Source organism: Melopsittacus undulatus, chromosome 21, assembly GCF_012275295.1.
Source record: "Melopsittacus undulatus isolate bMelUnd1 chromosome 21, bMelUnd1.mat.Z, whole genome shotgun sequence".
Classification (NCBI taxonomy): Eukaryota; Metazoa; Chordata; class Aves; order Psittaciformes; family Psittaculidae; genus Melopsittacus; species Melopsittacus undulatus.
In genome coordinates this window covers 857,636-875,016 of record NC_047547.1, presented here as the reverse complement: position 1 = coordinate 875,016, position 17,381 = coordinate 857,636, and the positions used below count along the sequence as shown (strand labels likewise).

At 62.7% G+C, this 17,381-nt stretch overlaps 1 protein-coding gene across 1 annotated transcript; it reads left to right on the top strand.

The window, feature by feature from the left end:
• Positions 1–4,122: 4,122 nt before the first annotated feature.
• Positions 4,123–17,271, top strand: MAP3K12 (mitogen-activated protein kinase kinase kinase 12). The gene is made up of 14 exons (XM_034071610.1): positions 4,123–4,411; positions 5,223–5,406; positions 6,626–6,817; positions 7,918–8,076; positions 8,228–8,386; positions 9,217–9,325; positions 10,774–10,883; positions 11,842–11,958; positions 12,375–12,512; positions 13,025–13,284; positions 13,317–13,468; positions 14,449–14,519; positions 16,008–16,239; positions 17,179–17,271. Exons 1-14 carry the CDS (start codon positions 4,123–4,125, stop codon positions 17,269–17,271), a joined length of 2,265 nt encoding a protein of 754 aa, XP_033927501.1.
• The last annotated feature ends 110 nt before the right edge of the window (positions 17,272–17,381 follow it).

Here is a 17,381-nt window from a genome sequence, read left to right as displayed (position 1 = left end):
GGGACTCCCATACTGGGAGCACTGTGAATAGACTGGGATCTGTGGGGACAGAGGGACATCCATACTGGAAGCACTAGGGATGGACTGGGAGCAGTGGGGATATGGGGACACCCATACTGGGAGCATTAGGGTTAGACTGGGAGAAGTGGGAACAGAGGGACACCCATATTGGGAGCACTGGGAATAGACTGGGAACCCTGTGGACACCCATACTGGGAGCAGCAGAAATGGACTGGGAGCAGAGGGGACAAAGGGACACCCATACTGGGAGCACTGGGATCTCACTGGTGCCCTCATGTTGGGCCACTGGGAGCCATTGGGTGGATCCTGATCCTGATCCCAGTGTTGGGGGGGACCAGGCCCAGTTTGGAAGGGATGAACCCATAGGGAAGTCCTGGTCCACTTCTGGGTCCCAGTGCCCTTTGGGTGGCCAATGCTGGTGATGATGCCATTATAGGGGTTCCCATGCTGTTATAGGGGTCCCAGTGCAGGTGTGTTCCCAGTACCAGTGGTCCTGGTGCCAGTTCTATTATAGGGATCGTGGAAGGTCCCCAGTCCCAGTTCCATTATAGGGGTCCTGGTGCCAGTATAGGGATCCTGGTCCTGGTAGGTCCCCAGTCCCAGTGCCAGTATAGGGGTCCAGGTGCTGGTATAAGGGTCCTGATGCCCATACTGGGGGTCCCAATGCTGGTACAGGGGTGCTGGTGTCTGTATAGGGGTCCCGGTGCAAGTGTGTTCCCAGTGCCAGTATAGGGGTGCTGGTGCCAGTTCCATTATAGGGGTCCTGGAAGGTCCCTAGTCCCAGTGCCAGTATAGGGGTCCTGGTGCTGTTATAAGGGTCCCGATGCCCATACTGGGGGTCCCAATGCTGGTTCAGGGGTACTGGTGCCCATATAGAGGTCCATGTGCCAGTGGGTTCCCAGTCCTGGTACTGGTACAGGGGTGCTGGTGCCACTTCCATTATAGGGGTCACGGTGCTCTTTTGGGGTGCTTGTGCCGGTGCCATTGTAGAGGTCCTGGTGCCCTTATAGGGCTCCTTCTATAGGGGTACCAGTGCCAGTGTAGGGGTCCTGGTACAAGGGTCCCAGTCATGGTGCTGGTATCGGGGTGCCAGTTCTGCTATAGGGGTCCCCATGCCCTTATAGGGGTCCCGGTGCCAGTCTAGGGATGCTGGTGCCAGTGCGGTGGTCCCGGTCCTGGTGTGGATGTCTCAGTGCGGTGCGGGGGTCCCGGTACCGGTGCGGGGGTCCCGGTACCGGTGTGTTCCCAGTGCCGGTGCAGGGGTCTCGGTACCGATGTGGGGGTCCCGGTACCGGTGTGTTCCCAGTCCCGGTGCCGATGCGGGGTCCCGGTACCGGTGTGTTCCCAGTCCCGGTGCGCGGGTCTCGGTACCGATGAGGGGGTCTCGGTACCGGTGTCTCGGTACTGGTATGGGGGTCCCGGTACCGGTGCGGGGGTCTCGGTGCCGGTGCGGAGGTCCTGGTGCCGATGCGGGGGTCTCGGTACCGGTGTGGGGGTCCCGGTACCGATGCGGGGGTCCCAGTGCCGGTGCGGGGGTCTTGGTACCGATGCGGGGGTCTCGGTACCGGTGGTTCCCAGTCCGGTGCTGCTCCCGTTGGGTTCCCGTTGGTGCCGCTCCGCTCCGTCCGTTCCGTTCCGTCCGTTCCGTGCCGTGCCGGGGCGGGGCCGCGTCAAACGCCGGGCGGGGCCGTTCTTCACCGTTCGCCCCGATCGCGGCACCCGGCCCCCCGGTACCGGCCCCGGTCCCTCCCCCCGGCGTCACCGGCACCAAACCCGGCTCCGGCACCGGCACCGCGGGGCCCGCACCCCCCCCAGGTACCGGCACCGGCGGGGGGGGCAGGACCAGGGATGGGGGGGGTAGGACCAGGGATGCTGGGGGGGGGTAGGACCAAGGATGCTACTTGGGGGGGTAGGACCAGGGATGCCGGGGGAGGGGGGGCAGGACCATGGATGCTGGGGGGGGGGGGTAAGACCAGGGATGCTACGGGGGGGGTAGGACCAGGGATGGGGGGGGTAGGACCAAGGATGCTACGGGGAGGGGGGGGGGGGGATGGGACACGAGCGGCCTCTTGCACACGCGTGTGCCCCCCCCATGGCTCCGCCGCTCTTGCACACGCACAGGGCCCCCCCCCGGCACACGCAGGTGCGTGACCCCCCCCACGTGTATGCGCAGGCCTGGCGCGGTGTGCCCCCCCCATGGGCCTGCACCCCCTTGCACAGGCCTGTGCCCCCCCCCGACCCCTCCCCATGTCCCGACATCCGTTCCGGGGGGGGGGCCGCCCCCTCCCCCCCCCCCCCCCCCGGGGTTCCCCCGTTCCTGCCTCAGTTTCCCCGCGGGGGAGGAAGGGGGGGGATGGGGGGGGGCTCCATCCCTTACCGGGATGACGTCACCGCGTGACGTGATGTCACCACGGGGGGGGACACGATACCGCCGGGGTCCCTCGGGGTGACGTTAAGCCCCGCCCCCCCCTAATTTTAGTTATGACGTCATCCGCAGGCTCCGCTGTTGCCATGGTAACTGCCCCCCCCCCGGGACCCCCCCCCGGCATCCCCCCTCCCAGCCCTGCCTCAGTTTCCCCTTTGCACACACGTGTCAGGGGGGCACATGCACGTGAGGCTGCATGTGTGGAATGGGGGGGGCCCGTAGGTACAGGGGGTGTCCTATGGGTGCAGCGGGGGGGGTCCCATGGGTGCAATGGGGTTCCCATGGGTGCAATAGGGGTGTCCATGGTGCACAGAGGTGTCCCATGGGTGCAATGGGGTTCCCATGGGTGCAATAGGGGTGTCCATGGTGCACAGAGGAGTCCCATGGGTGCAATGGGGTTCCCATGGGTGCAATAGGGGTGTCCATGGTGCACAGAGGGGTCCCATGTGTGCAATGGGGGGGTCCCATGGGTGCAATAGGGGTGTCCATGGTGCACAGAGGGGTCCCATGGGTGCAATGGGGGTGTCCATGGTGCAATGGGGTTCCCATGGGTGCAATAGGGGTGTCCATGGTGCACAGAGGGGTCCCATGGTTGCAATGGGGTTCCCATGGGTGCAATAGGGGTGTCCATGGTGCACAGAGGGGTCCCATGGGTGCAATGGGGGTGTCCATGGTGCAATGGGGTTCCCATGGGTGCAATAGGGGTGTCCATGGTGCACAGAGGGGTCCCATGGTTGCAATGGGGTTCCCATGGGTGCAATAGGGGTGTCCATGGTGCACAGAGGGGTCCCATGGGTGCAATGGGGGTGTCCATGGTGCAATGGGGTTCCCATGGGTGCAATAGGGGTGTCCATGGTGCACAGAGGGGTCCCATGGTTGCAATGGGGTTCCCATGGGTGCAATGGGGGTGTCCATGGGTGCACAGAGGGGTCCCATGGGTGCAGTGAGAGGTTTCCATGTGTACAGAGTAAGGTTCCCATGTGTGCACTGGGGGTCCCCATGGGTGCACTGAGGGTGTCCCATGGGTGCCATGGGGGTCCCCATGGGTGCACTGAGGGTGTCCCATGGGTGCCAAGGCAGGGTGACATGGATGCACTGGGGGGTCCCCATGGATGCACTGTGGGTGCCCATGGCTGCCATGGGGGTCCCCATGGGTACTCTGGGAGGTCCCCATGGATACTATGGGATGTCCCATAGGAACTATGGGATGTCCCCATGGATACTATGGGATGTCCCACGGGTACTATGGGATGTCCCATGGGTACTATGGGATGTCCAATGGATACTATGGGATGTCCCCACGGGTACTATGGGATGCCTCCATGGATACTATGGGATGTCCCCATGGGATGTCCCCACGGATACTATGGGATGTCCAATGGATACTATGGGATGTCCCCATGGTTACTATGGGATGTCCCATGGATACTATGGGATGTCCAATGGATATTATGGGATGTCCCACGGTTACTATGGGATGTCCCATGGTTACTATGGGATGTCCCATGGATACTATGGGATGTCCCACGGTTACTATGGGATGTCCCATGGTTACTATGGGATGCCCCCACGGTTACTATGGGATGTCCCCATGTGTGTCCCCATGATTACTATGGGATGTCCCACGGTTACTATGGGATGTCCCATGGTTACTATGGGCTCCCCCATCCCAGACCATGGCGTGCCTGCACGAGACCCGGACGCCGTCTCCGTCGCTGGCGCTGGGCTCGGACGGGACCCCCGAGCAGGAGCTGACCCCAACACAGTGTGCGCTGCGGGAGGGGCTGCCCCCCGGCCCCCCCCCCGGGCCCCCCCCCCCGGACCCCCCCCGGGCCGTGCCCACCGCACACCTGCGGTGCCAGGCGGGGGGGGGGGGGCTCCTGGAGGGGCTGTTCGGGTGCCTCAGACCCGTGTGGAGCATGATCGGGAAGGCAGCGAGTGCAGAGAGCAAACACCCGCAGGAGGGTCAGCGGGGGCAGGGGGGGCAGGGGGGGCATGGGGACTGTGGGTGCTATGGGTGCTATGGGGGCTATGGGGGTCATGGGTGTGATGGGTGCTGTGGGTGCTATGGGGGTCATGGGTGTCATGGGTGCTGTGGGTGCTATGGGTGCTATGGGTATTGTGGATGCTATGGGTGCTATGGGTGCTATGGGGGTCATGGGTGCTATGGGGGTCATGGGTGTCATGGGTGCTGTGGGTGCTATGGGGGTCATGGGTGTCATGGGTGCTGTGGGTGCTATGGGTATTGTGGATGCTATGGGTGCTATGGGGGTCATGGGTGCTATGGGGGTCATGGGTGTCATGGGTGCTGTGGGTGCTATGGGTATTGTGGATGCTATGGGTGCTATGGGGGTCATGGGTGCTATGGGGGTCATGGGTGTCATGGGTGCTATGGGTCCCATGGGTGTCATGGGTGCCATGGGTGCTGTGGGTGCTATGGGTGTTGTGGGTGTCATGGGTGTGATGGGTGCTCTGGGTGCTATAGGTGTCATGGGTGTCATGGGTGTTATGGGGGTCATGGGTGCTATCTGTGTGACGGGTGCTATGGGTGTCGTGGGTGCAGGTGCCATGGGTGCCATGGGTACCGGTGTCATGGGTGCCATGGGTGCAGGTGCCTTGGGTGCCATGGATGCCATGGGTGCTATGGGTGCAGGTGTCATGGGTACCATGGGTGCAGGTGCTATGGGTGCCATGGGTGCTATGGGTGCAGGTGCCATGGGTGCTATGGGTGCAGGTGCTATGGGTGCCATGGGTGCGGTGGGTGCTGTGCCCGCAGACCCCTGGGAGGTGCCATTCGAGGAGATCCTGGACCTGCAGTGGGTGGGCAGTGGGGCACAGGGTGCTGTGTTCCTGGGCCGCTTCCATGGCGAGGAGGTGGCTGTGAAGAAGGTTCGGGACCTGAAGGAGACGGACATCAAACACCTGCGCAAGCTGAAGCATCCCAACATCATCACCTTCAAGTGAGCGGCCATGGGGGGGGGCAGGGGCATGGGGACAGCATGGACATGGTGTGGGGCAGGGATGGGTGAGGGGCATGGGGGCACCATGGACATGGTGTGGGGCAGGGATGGGTGAGGGGCATGGGGACAGCATGGACATGGTGTGGGGCAGGGATGGGTGAGGGGCATGGGGGCAGCATGGACATGGTGTGGGGCAGGGATGGGTGAGGGGCATGGGGACAGCATGGACATGGTGTGGGGCAGGGGCATGGGGACAGCATGGACATGGTGTGGGGCAGGGGTGGGTGAGGGGCATGGGGACAGCATGGACATGGTGTGGGGCAGGGATGGGTGAGGGGCATGGGGACAGCATGGACATGGTGTGGGGCAGGGATGTGCAACAGGCATGGAGCATGTCATGGACATGCCATTGGCATGGGGCATGGACATGGCATGGGCAAGCCATGGGCAGGGGGAGTGGAGAACATCATGGGCACAGGGCATGGACATGGCATGAGCATGGACATGGACATGCCATGGGCATGAGGGATGGAAGCATGAACATGGCATGAACACAGCACAGGCCATGGATGTGCCATGGGGGGCACCATGTGCAGAGGGCATGGACACGGCATGGTCTTGGACACGGCATGGGCATGGATATGGCATGGGCATGGATATGGCATGGTTGTGGACATGGCATGGACACAGCATGGGCATGGACACGGCATGGGCATAGACATGGTATGGACATGGACACGGCATGGGCATGGACAAGGGACAGGGCATGGACATGGCATTGAGTGCCTTTGTGGCACTGGGTGCCCTGGTGGAGCTGGGTGCCCCAATGACATTGGTGCCTTGGTGGCACTGGGTCCCCTGGTGACACTGGGTGCCCCAATGATATTGGATGTCCCGGTGACACTGGGTGCCCTGGTGACACTGATGCCTCGGTGGCAGTGGGTGCCCCTATGGCACTGGGTGCCCTGTTGGTGCTGGGTGCCCCGGTAACATTGGTGCCTCGGTGGCACTGGGTGCCCTGGTGACATTAGATGTCCTGGTGGCACTGGGTGCCCCAGTGACACTGATGCCTCGGTGGCACCGGGTGCCCCATTGGTGCTGGGTGCCCCAGTGACACTGATGCCTTGGTGGCACCGGGTGCCCCATTGGTGCTGGGTGCCCCTATGGCACTGGGTGCCCCGCTGGTGCTGTGGGTGCTGAGGGTGCCATGTGCCCGCAGGGGGGTGTGCACCCAGGCACCCTGCTACTGCATCATCATGGAGTTCTGCGCCCAGGGGCAGCTGTACGAGGTGCTGCGCGCCGGGCGCAAGGTCACCCCCTCCCTGCTGGTGGACTGGTCCATGGGCATCGCCGGCGGCATGAACTACCTGCACCTGCACAAGATCATCCACCGCGACCTCAAGTCACCCAAGTGAGAGGGGATGGGGCTGGGGGTGCCCCGGTGATGGTGCGGCCGCGGTGGGGACGTGCATGAGGTGGGTGCATGGGCCTGGGGCTGCCCTGGCCTTGGGGGGTGCACGATGGTGGCAGTTGGGTGTGTGTGGTGGTGCCGTGGCCATGGTGGTGTCTGTGGTGCTGGTCATGGCTGTGCCATGTCCATGGGGGTGCCATGTCCATGGGGGTGCCGTGTGCTTGGTGGTGGCACATCCATGACAGTGCTGTGCATGGGTAGTTGTGTGTCCATGACAGTTGGGTGTCCATGGCAGCACCATACCCATAGTGGGTCCATGGTGGGTGCCATACCCATGGTGGGTCCATGGTGGTGCCATGCTCATGGTGGCTCCATGGTGGTGCCATACCCATGGTGGGTCCATGGCAGCACCATACCCATGGTGGGTCCATGGTGGTGCCATGCTCATGGTGGGTCCATGGCAGCACCATACCCATGGTGGGTCCATGGTGGTGCCATACCCATGATGGCTCCATGGTGGTGCCATGCTCATGGTGCTGACAGTGCTGTGTCCATGGTGGTGCCGTGTCCCCAGCAGGACCATGCTGATGGCAGTTGCATGCCCATGCCCGTTCCATGTTGGTGGTGGTTCCATGTTAATGCCAGTGTCATCCCCATGGTGGTGGCAAGCCCATGACCTAATGATGTCTGTAGCAGTTGCATGCCCGTGATGGTGCTGTGCCCATGTCATTGACATGTCATTGGTGTGTCATTGACATGTCATTGGTGTGCCATTGGTGTGTCATTGGTGTGTCATTGGTGTGTCACTGGTGTGTCATTGGCATGGCGTTGCCATGTCTTTGGAATGTTGTTGCCATGTCTTCTGCATCTTATTGGCGTTCCAGTGCCATGTCATTGGCATGTCATTGGTATGTCATCGATGCGTTGTTGCAATGTCTTTGGTGTATCATTGGTACGTTATCGGTGTGTTGTTGGTATGACATTGGTGTGTCATTGGCATGTCAACGGTGTGTCATGGGCATGTCATTGCCCTGGTTTTGGCATGTTGTTGCCATGCCATTGCCATGTCATTGCCATGGCGCTGAGCGGCCTCCCCTTAGCATGCTCATCACCTACGATGACGTGGTGAAGATCTCAGACTTCGGCACCTCCAAGGAGCTCATTGACAAGAGCACCAAGATGTCCTTTGCCGGCACCGTGGCCTGGATGGCGCCTGAGGTCATCCGCAACGAACCCGTGTCCGAGAAGGTCGACATCTGGTGAGGGGCTGGGGCCATGGCACCGGGTATGGGGGGGGTCTGGGGCAGTGGGGCCGGGGCTGACGGCACCGGGCATGGGGGGGTCTGGGGCTGGGGCTGACGGCACCGGGTATGGGGGGGTCTGGGGCTGACGGCACCGGTGCCGCCCCAGGTCCTTTGGGGTGGTGCTATGGGAGCTGCTCACCGGGGAGATCCCCTACAAGGACGTGGACTCCTCGGCCATCATCTGGGGTGTGGGCAGCAACAGCCTCCACCTGCCTGTGCCCAGCGGCTGCCCCGACGGCTTCAAGGTGCTGCTGCGGCAGTGCTGGTGAGGAGCGGGGGGCACTGAGGGGGGCACTGCTACTGCCATGGGGCACTGCATGGGGAGAGCCATGGGGATACAGTGACAGCCACAGGGGCACTGCATGGGGACACTGTGGGGGGCACTGCGACTGCCATGGGGGCACTGCATGGGGACACTGCGGGGGCACTGCATGGGGAGAGCCATGGGGACACAGAGACAGCCATGGAGCACTGCATGGGGGCACTGCAGGGGGCACTGCATGGGGACACAGTGACAGCCATGGGGACACTGCATGGGGAGAGCCATAGGGCACTGCATGGGGGTACTGCATGGGACTGCCATGGGGATACAGCAACAGCCATGGGGACACAGTGACAGCCACAGGGGCACTGCATGGGGAGAGCCATGGGGACACTACATGAGGATACAGCAACAGCTGTGGGGACACTGCATGGGGACACTGCATGGGGACGCAGTGACAGCCATAGGGGTACTGCATGGGGACACTGCAACAGCCATGGGGATACTGCATGGGAGCACTGCATGGGGACTGCCATAGGGACACTGCATGGGAGCACTGCATGGGGACTGCCATAGGGACACTGCATGGGGACGCTGCATGGGACTGCCATGGGGATACAGCCACAGCCATAGGGACACTGCATGGGGCCACCCTACCCGCGGGCCCCCACCTGGGTCTCGGCCATGGGGACCCCCACGGTCGCCCCACGCCACGGTTGGGGTCACCCCACGGGGGACGCCCCCAATGCAGACCCCGTCGTTGGCCCCCCCGCGGGCAGGGCCGGGGGGATCCGGTCAGCGCCGCCCCCAGCGCCCCCGTGCGGCTCCCGCAGGAACAGCAAGCCCAGGAACCGACCCTCGTTCCGGCAGATCCTGCTGCACTTGGACATTGCCTCTGCCGACGTCCTGTCCACACCGCAGGAGACCTACTTCAAATCACAGGTACCGGCACCGACACCAACACCGGCACCAACACCGGCACCGACACCAACACCAACACCGGCACCAACACCGACACCAACACCGACACCAACACCGGCACCAACACCGGCACCAACACCAACACCAACACCGGCACCAACACCGGCACCAACACCAGCAACAACACCGGAACCCCAATGCACCAACACCAGCACTAGCACTAGCACCCAGGGAGCCAGCACTCCAGAGCATCCAGCACCCAGCACCAACACCAGCACCAGCACCCAGCACCCCAAACCACCAGCACCAATACCAACACCAGCACCCAGCACCCAGCACCAGCACCAGCACCCAGCACCCAGCACCAGCACCAGCACCAGCACCAACACCAGCACCAGCACCAATACCAACACCAGCACCAGCACCCAGCACCAGCACCAGCACCCAGCACCCAGCACCAACACCAGCACCAGCAACAACACCAACACCAGCACCAGCACCCAGCACCAGCACCCAGCACCCCAAAACAGCAGCACCCATCACCCCAGAGCATCCAGCACCCAGCACTCCAAAGCACCAGGCCCTCTGTAACCCAGTGCTCAGAGCAGCTGTGCCCAGTACAGCCCAGTGCCTGCAGTAACTGGTGCCCAGTGCCTGGTGCAGCTGATACCCATGGTAGCTTGTGTCTGGATGTTCTGGTGCCCATGACACCCAGTGCACAGTGTCCATGGTACCCAGTGCACCTGGTGCCCAATGTACCCGGTACCGATGTACCCGGTACCCAATGTAGCCGGTACCCAATGTACCCGGTACCGATGCACCCGGTACCCAATGTACCCGGTACCGATGTACCCGGTACCCAATGTAGCCGGTACCCAATGTACCCGGTACCGATGCACCCGGTACCCAATGTACCCGGTACCCATGTACCCGGTACCCATGTACCCGGTACCCAATGTACCCGGTACCCATGTACCCGGTACCCATGTACCCGGTACCGATGTACCCGGTACCCATGTACCCGGTACCGATGTACCCGGTACCCAATGCACCCGGTACCCATGTACCCGGTACTGATGCACCCGGTACCCATGTACCCGGTACCGATGTACCCGGTACCCAATGCACCCGGTACCCATGTACCCGGTACTGATGCACCCGGTACCCATGTACCCGGTACTCAATGTACCCGGTACCGATGTACCCGGTACCCATGTACCCGGTACGGATGCACCCGGTACCCGATGCAGCCAGTACCGATGTACCCGGTACTGATGTAGCCGGTACCCAATGCACCCGGTACCTGATGTACCCGGTACCCATGTACCCGGTACCCATGTACCTGGTACCCATGTACCCGGTACCCAATGTACCCGGTACCCATGTACCCAGTACCCATGTACTCAGTACCAATGTACCCGGTACCCAATGTACCCGGTACCAATGCACCTGGTCCGTGTTCGCCTCAGGCCGAGTGGCGCGAGGAGGTGAAGCTGCACTTCGAGAAGATCAAGTCGGAGGGGACTTGTCTGCACCGGCTGGAGGAGGAGCTGATCAACCGGCGGCGAGAGGAGCTCCGGTGGGCACCGGGATAGGGGCCATGGGGCATGGGGATATGGGACATGGGGATATGGGACATGGGGATAGGGGATATGGGGATATGGGGCCATGGGGCATGGAATGGGGGATATGGGGCATGGGGGATAGAGACAGGGGATATGGGGCATGGAATGGGGGATATGGGGCACGGGGATATGGGGCCATGGAGGTATGGGGCCATAGAGACATGGGACATGGGGCATGGGGGATAGGGGATATGGGGCCATGGAGATACAGGGAATGGGAATATGGGGCACAGGGATATGGGGCCATAGAGACATGGGACATGGGGCATGGGGGATAGGGATATGGGGCCATGGGGCATGGGGATGTGTGCAGATGGCTGGGGTACTGGGGGCAGGGGGACACTGGGGTACTGGGGGGCTGTTGGGTGCCTGCCCCTGCGTGAGGTGGGTGCTGTGGTGTGCAATGGGTTCTATGGGATGCTGTGGGTGCTGTAGTTGCTGTTAGATGCTATGGGGTCTATCGGGTGCAATGGGTTGCTGTGAGTGCTGTTGGGTGCTATGGGGAGCTATGGGGTCTATGGGGTGCTATGGGGTCTATTGGGTGCTATGGGGCACTATGGGATGCTATGGGGTCTATGTGGTCCATGGGGCGCTATGGGGTGCTATGGGGTCTATGGGGTGCTATGGGGTGCATGGGGTCCGTGGGGCGCTATGGGGTCCATGGGGCACTATGGGGTGCCTGGGGTCCTTGGGGCACTATGGGGTGCACGGGGTCTGTGGGGCGCTATGGGGTCCATGGGGTCCGTGGGGCGCTATGAGGTGCATGGGTCCATGGGGCGCTAAGGGTGCTATGGGATCTATGGGGTGCTATGGGATCTATGGGGCGCTATGGGGTCTATGGGGCTCTATGGGGTCCATGGGGTGCCTGGGGTCCATGGGGCGCCGGGGCAGAGCCGCAGTGGGGCTGTGCAGGCACGCACTGGACATCCGGGAGCACTACGAGCGCAAGCTGGAGCGCGCCAACAACCTGTACATGGAGCTGAGCGCGCTCATGCTGCAGCTGGAGCTCAAGGAGAAGGAGCTGCTCAGGTCAGTGTGTGCCCATGGCGCCCATGGCACCCAATGGTACCCAATGGTACCCAATGACACCCAATGGTGCTCAATGGTACCCAATGACACCCAATGGCACCCAATGACACCCAATGACACCCAATGGCACCGGATGGCACCCAATGGTACTCAGTGGTACCCAATGACACCCGATAGTGCTCAATGACATCCAATAGCACTCAATGGTACCCAATGGTACCCAATGACACCCAATGGCACCCGATGGTGCTCAATAGCACCCAATAGCACCCAATGACACCCAATGGTACCCAATAGCACCCAATGGCAGCCAATGACACCCAATGGTACCCAATGGTGCTCAATGGCACCCGATGATGCTCAATGGCACCCAATGGCACCCAGTGGTACCCAATGACCCCCATTGCCCCCCCCAGGCGGGAGCAGGCGCTGGAGAAGCGGTACCCAGGGCTGTTCAAGCCGCGCGCGCCGCGGGGGCTCCTGCATGGGAACGCGGTGGAGACACTGATGAAGAGGAGGAGCCTCCCCCAGAAACTGTCACCCCATGGCAAGCGGTGAGGGGGGGGGTGTGGGGCGGGGGGTGTGGGGCTGGGGATGTGGGGCTGGGGGTGTGGGGCTGGGGATGTGGGGCTGGGGATGTGGGGCTGGGGGTGTGGGGCTGGGGGTGTGGGGCTAGGGATGTGGGGCTGGGGTCCATTGGGGGTATGGGGTGGAGATGCTGGTGCCTGGTGGAGAATGGGATCTATTGGGATGCTCTGGGATGTGGGGATGTGGAGCACTCACCGGGTCTCTATGGGGAACTCACTGGGTCTTTATGGGGCACTCAAGAGGTCTCTATGGGGCTCTCACCGCTCTCTATGGGGCACCCAATGGGTCTCTATGGGGCACTCAAGGGGTCTCTATGGGGCACTGACCCCTCTCTATGGGGCACTGACCCCTCTCTATGGGGCACCCAGTGGGTCTCTATGGGGCACTCACTGCTCTCTATGGGGCACCCAATGGGTCTCTATGGGGCACCCAATGGGTCCCTATGGGTCACTGACCCCTCCCTATGTCCCCCCCCCAGCCCGGACCTGCTCAAGCCGGAGCTGCTGCTGCCCAAGCTGGACGCGGCCATGGCTCAGGTGTCGCTGCCCCCCTGCCCCCGGGGCCCCCCCTCCCCCCGCAGCCGCCGGGCCCGGGGCCGGCACCGCAAACCGGGGCCGAGGGGGGGGGGGGGCTGCGGGGAGCCCCCGACCCCTCCCCCCCGCGGGGCCCCCCCCGCCCCTCCCCCCGCGGCCTCCCCCGGTCCCGACCTCCTGGGGGGGACCCTGGAGGTGGAGCCACCGGAGGCGGGGCCCGAACCGGGGCCGGGGGGGGGAGGGGCGGCGGCTCCCGGGACCCCCCCCCCCGCAGGGGCCCCCCCCCCGGGAGCCCGAGCGCGCAGGCGCGCGGGGGGGGGCGGGGGGGGCCCCAGCAGCACCTGAACCCGGCGGCGCTGCTGTACCGGGCGGCTGTGACCCGGGGGCAGGTGAGGGGGGGGGGGGATGGGGGGGGGGGGGGATGGGTGCATCCTATGGGGGGGATGGGGGGGTCCTATGGGGGGGGATGGGAACCATGGGGGGGAGGGGTTGGGGATGGGGGGGGTCCCATGGGTGCATTCTATGGGGGGGAGGGGGAACACTGGGGGGGGACGGGGGGGGGGATGGGGGGAGGGGGGACCGGGGGTTGGGGTGGGGATGGGGGTGGGGGGATGGGTGCATCCTATGGGGGGGAGGGGAAGCTTGGGAGGGGGGGTTGAGGATGGGGGGGTCCTATGGGGGGCAGGGTAAACCTGGGGGGGGTGGGGATGGGGTGGGCTCATAAGGGGGGGGGGGGAGGGGGATCCCTGCTGGGGGGGCATGGACTTGAGGGGGGTCCCATGGGTGCATCCAATGGGGGGGGATGGGGAACCTGAGGAGGGGGTTGGGGATGGGGGGGGCCCATGGGGGGGAGGGGAAACCTGGGGGGGAGGTGGGGATGGGGGGGGCCCATGGGTGCATCCTATGGGGGGGGAGGGGGAACACTGGGGGGGGGTTGGGATGGGGGGGACCTATGGGTGGGAGGGGGAGGGGGATCCCTGCTGGGGGGGCCTGGACTTGAGGGGGGTCCCATGGGTGCATCCTATGGGGGGAAGGGGGAACCCTGGAGGGGGGTGGGGATGGGGGGGGTCATATGGGTACATACAATGGGGGGGAATGGGGAACCCTGCGGGATTTGGGGGTGTCAGGACCCTGTGGGTGTATCCTATGGGGGGGGGGGGATGGTCCCTCCTGGGGTGTTTGGGGTCCCTCCAGGTGATGGGGGGATCCAGGACCCTATGGATGCATCCTATAGGGTGGGGGTGGGGATCCCTTCTGGGGGGGGATGTGGGGCTGTCAGGACCCTACGTGTGCATCCTATGGGGGTGGGATGGGGAACCGTGGGGGGGGGATGTGGGGCAGGACCCCAACCCCTCTGCTGTGCCCCCAGAAGCGGGGGGTGTCCTCAGAGGAAGAGGAGGGTGAAGTGGACAGTGAGGTGGAGCTGCCGCTGCGGCAGAGGTGGGTGCGGGACCCCCCATGGGTGCAGGGGGTGCCTATGGGGTGCTATGGGGGGTGTTGGGGGTGCTATGGGGTGTGAATGGGGGGTTTAGGGGGTGCTGTGGGGTGGCTGTGGATGCTATGGGGTGCTATGGGTGCTAAGAGGTATCTATGGGTCCTATGTGGTGTATGCAGATGTTATCAGGGGCTATGGGGTATCTATGATTGGTACGCGTTATCTATGGGGTGCTGGGTGTGCTATGGGTGAAGGAGGTATCTGTGTGTGCTATGGGGTCCTATGGCTGTCTATGTGTGTTATGGGGTGTGCATGGGTGCTAAGGGTTATCAATGGGGTGCTGGGGGTGCCATGGGTGTCTATGGGTATCTAAGGGGTGCCCACACATGCTGTGTGTGCTATGGGGTATCTATGGGTGTCCATGGGGTTGCCACGTGCTGTGTGTGCTATGGGGCATATATGGGGTGTCTACATGTGTCTATGTGTATCTATGGGTGTCCATGGGTATCTATGGGTGTCTGTGTGGTGCCCACACATGCTGTGCATGCTGTGGGGTATCTATGGGTGTCCATGGGTGTCTATGGGGTGCCCACATGTTCTGTGTGTGCTATGGGGTATCTATGGGGTGTCTATGGGTGTCCATGGGTACCCCTGTGGTGTCCATGGGGTGCCCACACACTGTGTGCTATGGTTATCTATGGGTATCTATGGATACCTATGGGTACCCATGTGATGCTCACACTGTGTGTGTCTATGTGTACCTGTGTGGTACCCATGTGGTACCCACGTGACGTCCATGTGCTGTGTGTGTCTATGTGTACCCATGTGGTACCCATGTGATGCCCACGCTGTATCTATGTGGTACCCATGTGGTAACCACGCTGTGTGTACCCATGTGATACCCATGTGATGCCCATGCCCTGTGTGTATCTCTGTGTACCCATGGACACCAATGTGATGCCCATGCTGTATCTATGTGGTACCCACGTGATGCCCATGCTGTATCTATGTGGTACCCATGTGGTACCCATGTGATGCCCATGCTGTATCTATGTGGTACCCATATGATGCCCATGCTGTATCTATGTGGTACCCATGTGGTACCCACGTGATGCCCATGCTGTATCTATGTGGTACCCATGTGATGCCCATGCTGTATCTATGTGGTACTCATGTGGTACCCATGTGATGCCTGTGCCCTGTGTGTATCTATGTGTACCCATGTGATACCCATGTGATGCCCATGCTGTATCCATGTGATACCCATGTGATGCCCATGCTGTATCCATGTAATACCCATGTGATGCCCATGCCCTCTGTGTATCCATGTGGTACCCATGTGGTACCCACGTGATGCCCATGCTGTATCTATGTGTACCCATGTGATGCCCATGCTGTATCCATGTGATACCCATGTGGTACCCATGTGATGCCCGTGCCCTGTGTGTACCCACGTGACCCCCCCACGTGACCCCGTGCCCCACGTGCCGCAGGTGGCCCCCGGCCATGAGCCAGCGCCCGTCGCTCTCCACGTTCAGCTCCGAGAACTTCTCTGACGGTGATGGGGACGGGGAGGGGGAGGGGCTGACGAGCGAGGCCTCCCCCAGCGCCACCCCCGACGTGGGCAGCACCAACACCGACGAGCGTCCGGACGAGCGCTCCGAGGACCTCCTGTCCCAGGGCTCCGAGATCCACACCGACAGCAACGGCCCCGCGCAGACCAAGGTCACCCCCCGGACATGGGGGGGGGGGGGGGCCCTAAGGGTGTTAATATGGGGTTGGGGTCCCTCAAGTTGGGGTTAGCAAGGGGAAAAGGGTCTCCCATAGATGGGTGATATGGGGTGGGGGGGTCATCAGGGTACCCCAATGCTGCTAATATGGGGTGGGAGGTGACCAGGATCCCCCAGGGATGGGTGCTATGGGGTGGGGGGGTCATTAGGGTCCCCCAATGCTGCTGCCATGGGGTGGGAGGTGATCAGGGTGTCCCAGGGATGGGTGCTATTGGATGGGGGGGGGGGGTCCTTAGGGTCCCCCAGTGCTGCTAATATGGGGCTGGGGGTCTTTTGGGTACCCCAGGTTGGGGTTAGCAAGGGGAAAGGGGTCTCCCATAGATGGGTGATACGGGATGGGGCGGTCATCAGGGTCCCCCAGTGCTGCTAATATGGGGCTGGGGGTCCTTTGGGTACCCCAGGTTGGGGTTAGCAAGGGGAAAGGGGTCTCCCATAGATGGGTGATACGGGATGGGGCGGTCATCAGGGTACCCCAATGCTGCTAATATGGGGTTGGGGGTCCTTTGGGTACCCCAGGTTGGGGTTAGCAAGGGAAAAAGGGTCCCCCAGAGATGGGTGCTATTGGATGGGGGGGCCCTTAGGGTCCCCCAATGCTGCTAATATGGGGTTGGGGTCCTTGGGGTCCCCAGAGATGGGTGCTATAGGATGGAAGGAGGACACCTTAGGGTCCCCCAGAAAGGGATCAATGCGAATGGGGACCCCCAGGATGGGTGTTATTGGTTGGGGGGGTGGGGGTTCTAAGGTCCCCCAGTGCTTGTCACTATGGGTTGGAAGTGGGGAGGGGCCCTCCAAGGCTGGATCCCATAGGGAACAGCTTTGGGGTCATGGGGGGGGTCTGAGGATGCTGAACCCCCCTTTGTGCCCCCCCCCCCAGGTCTCCGAGGACTCGGACTGCGACAGTGCAGAGCTGGATCACTCAGGCAGTGGCGAGGGCCCCCCCCGGCCCACGGCCCCCCCCGGCCTGTGACCTGTGTCCATCCCCTCCCCCCCCCCCGCACCCCCTGCACCCCCCCCCACTGCCCCCCCCCCACTTGTACAGCCCCATATATTTATATAAATATCTATGGATCTCTATAG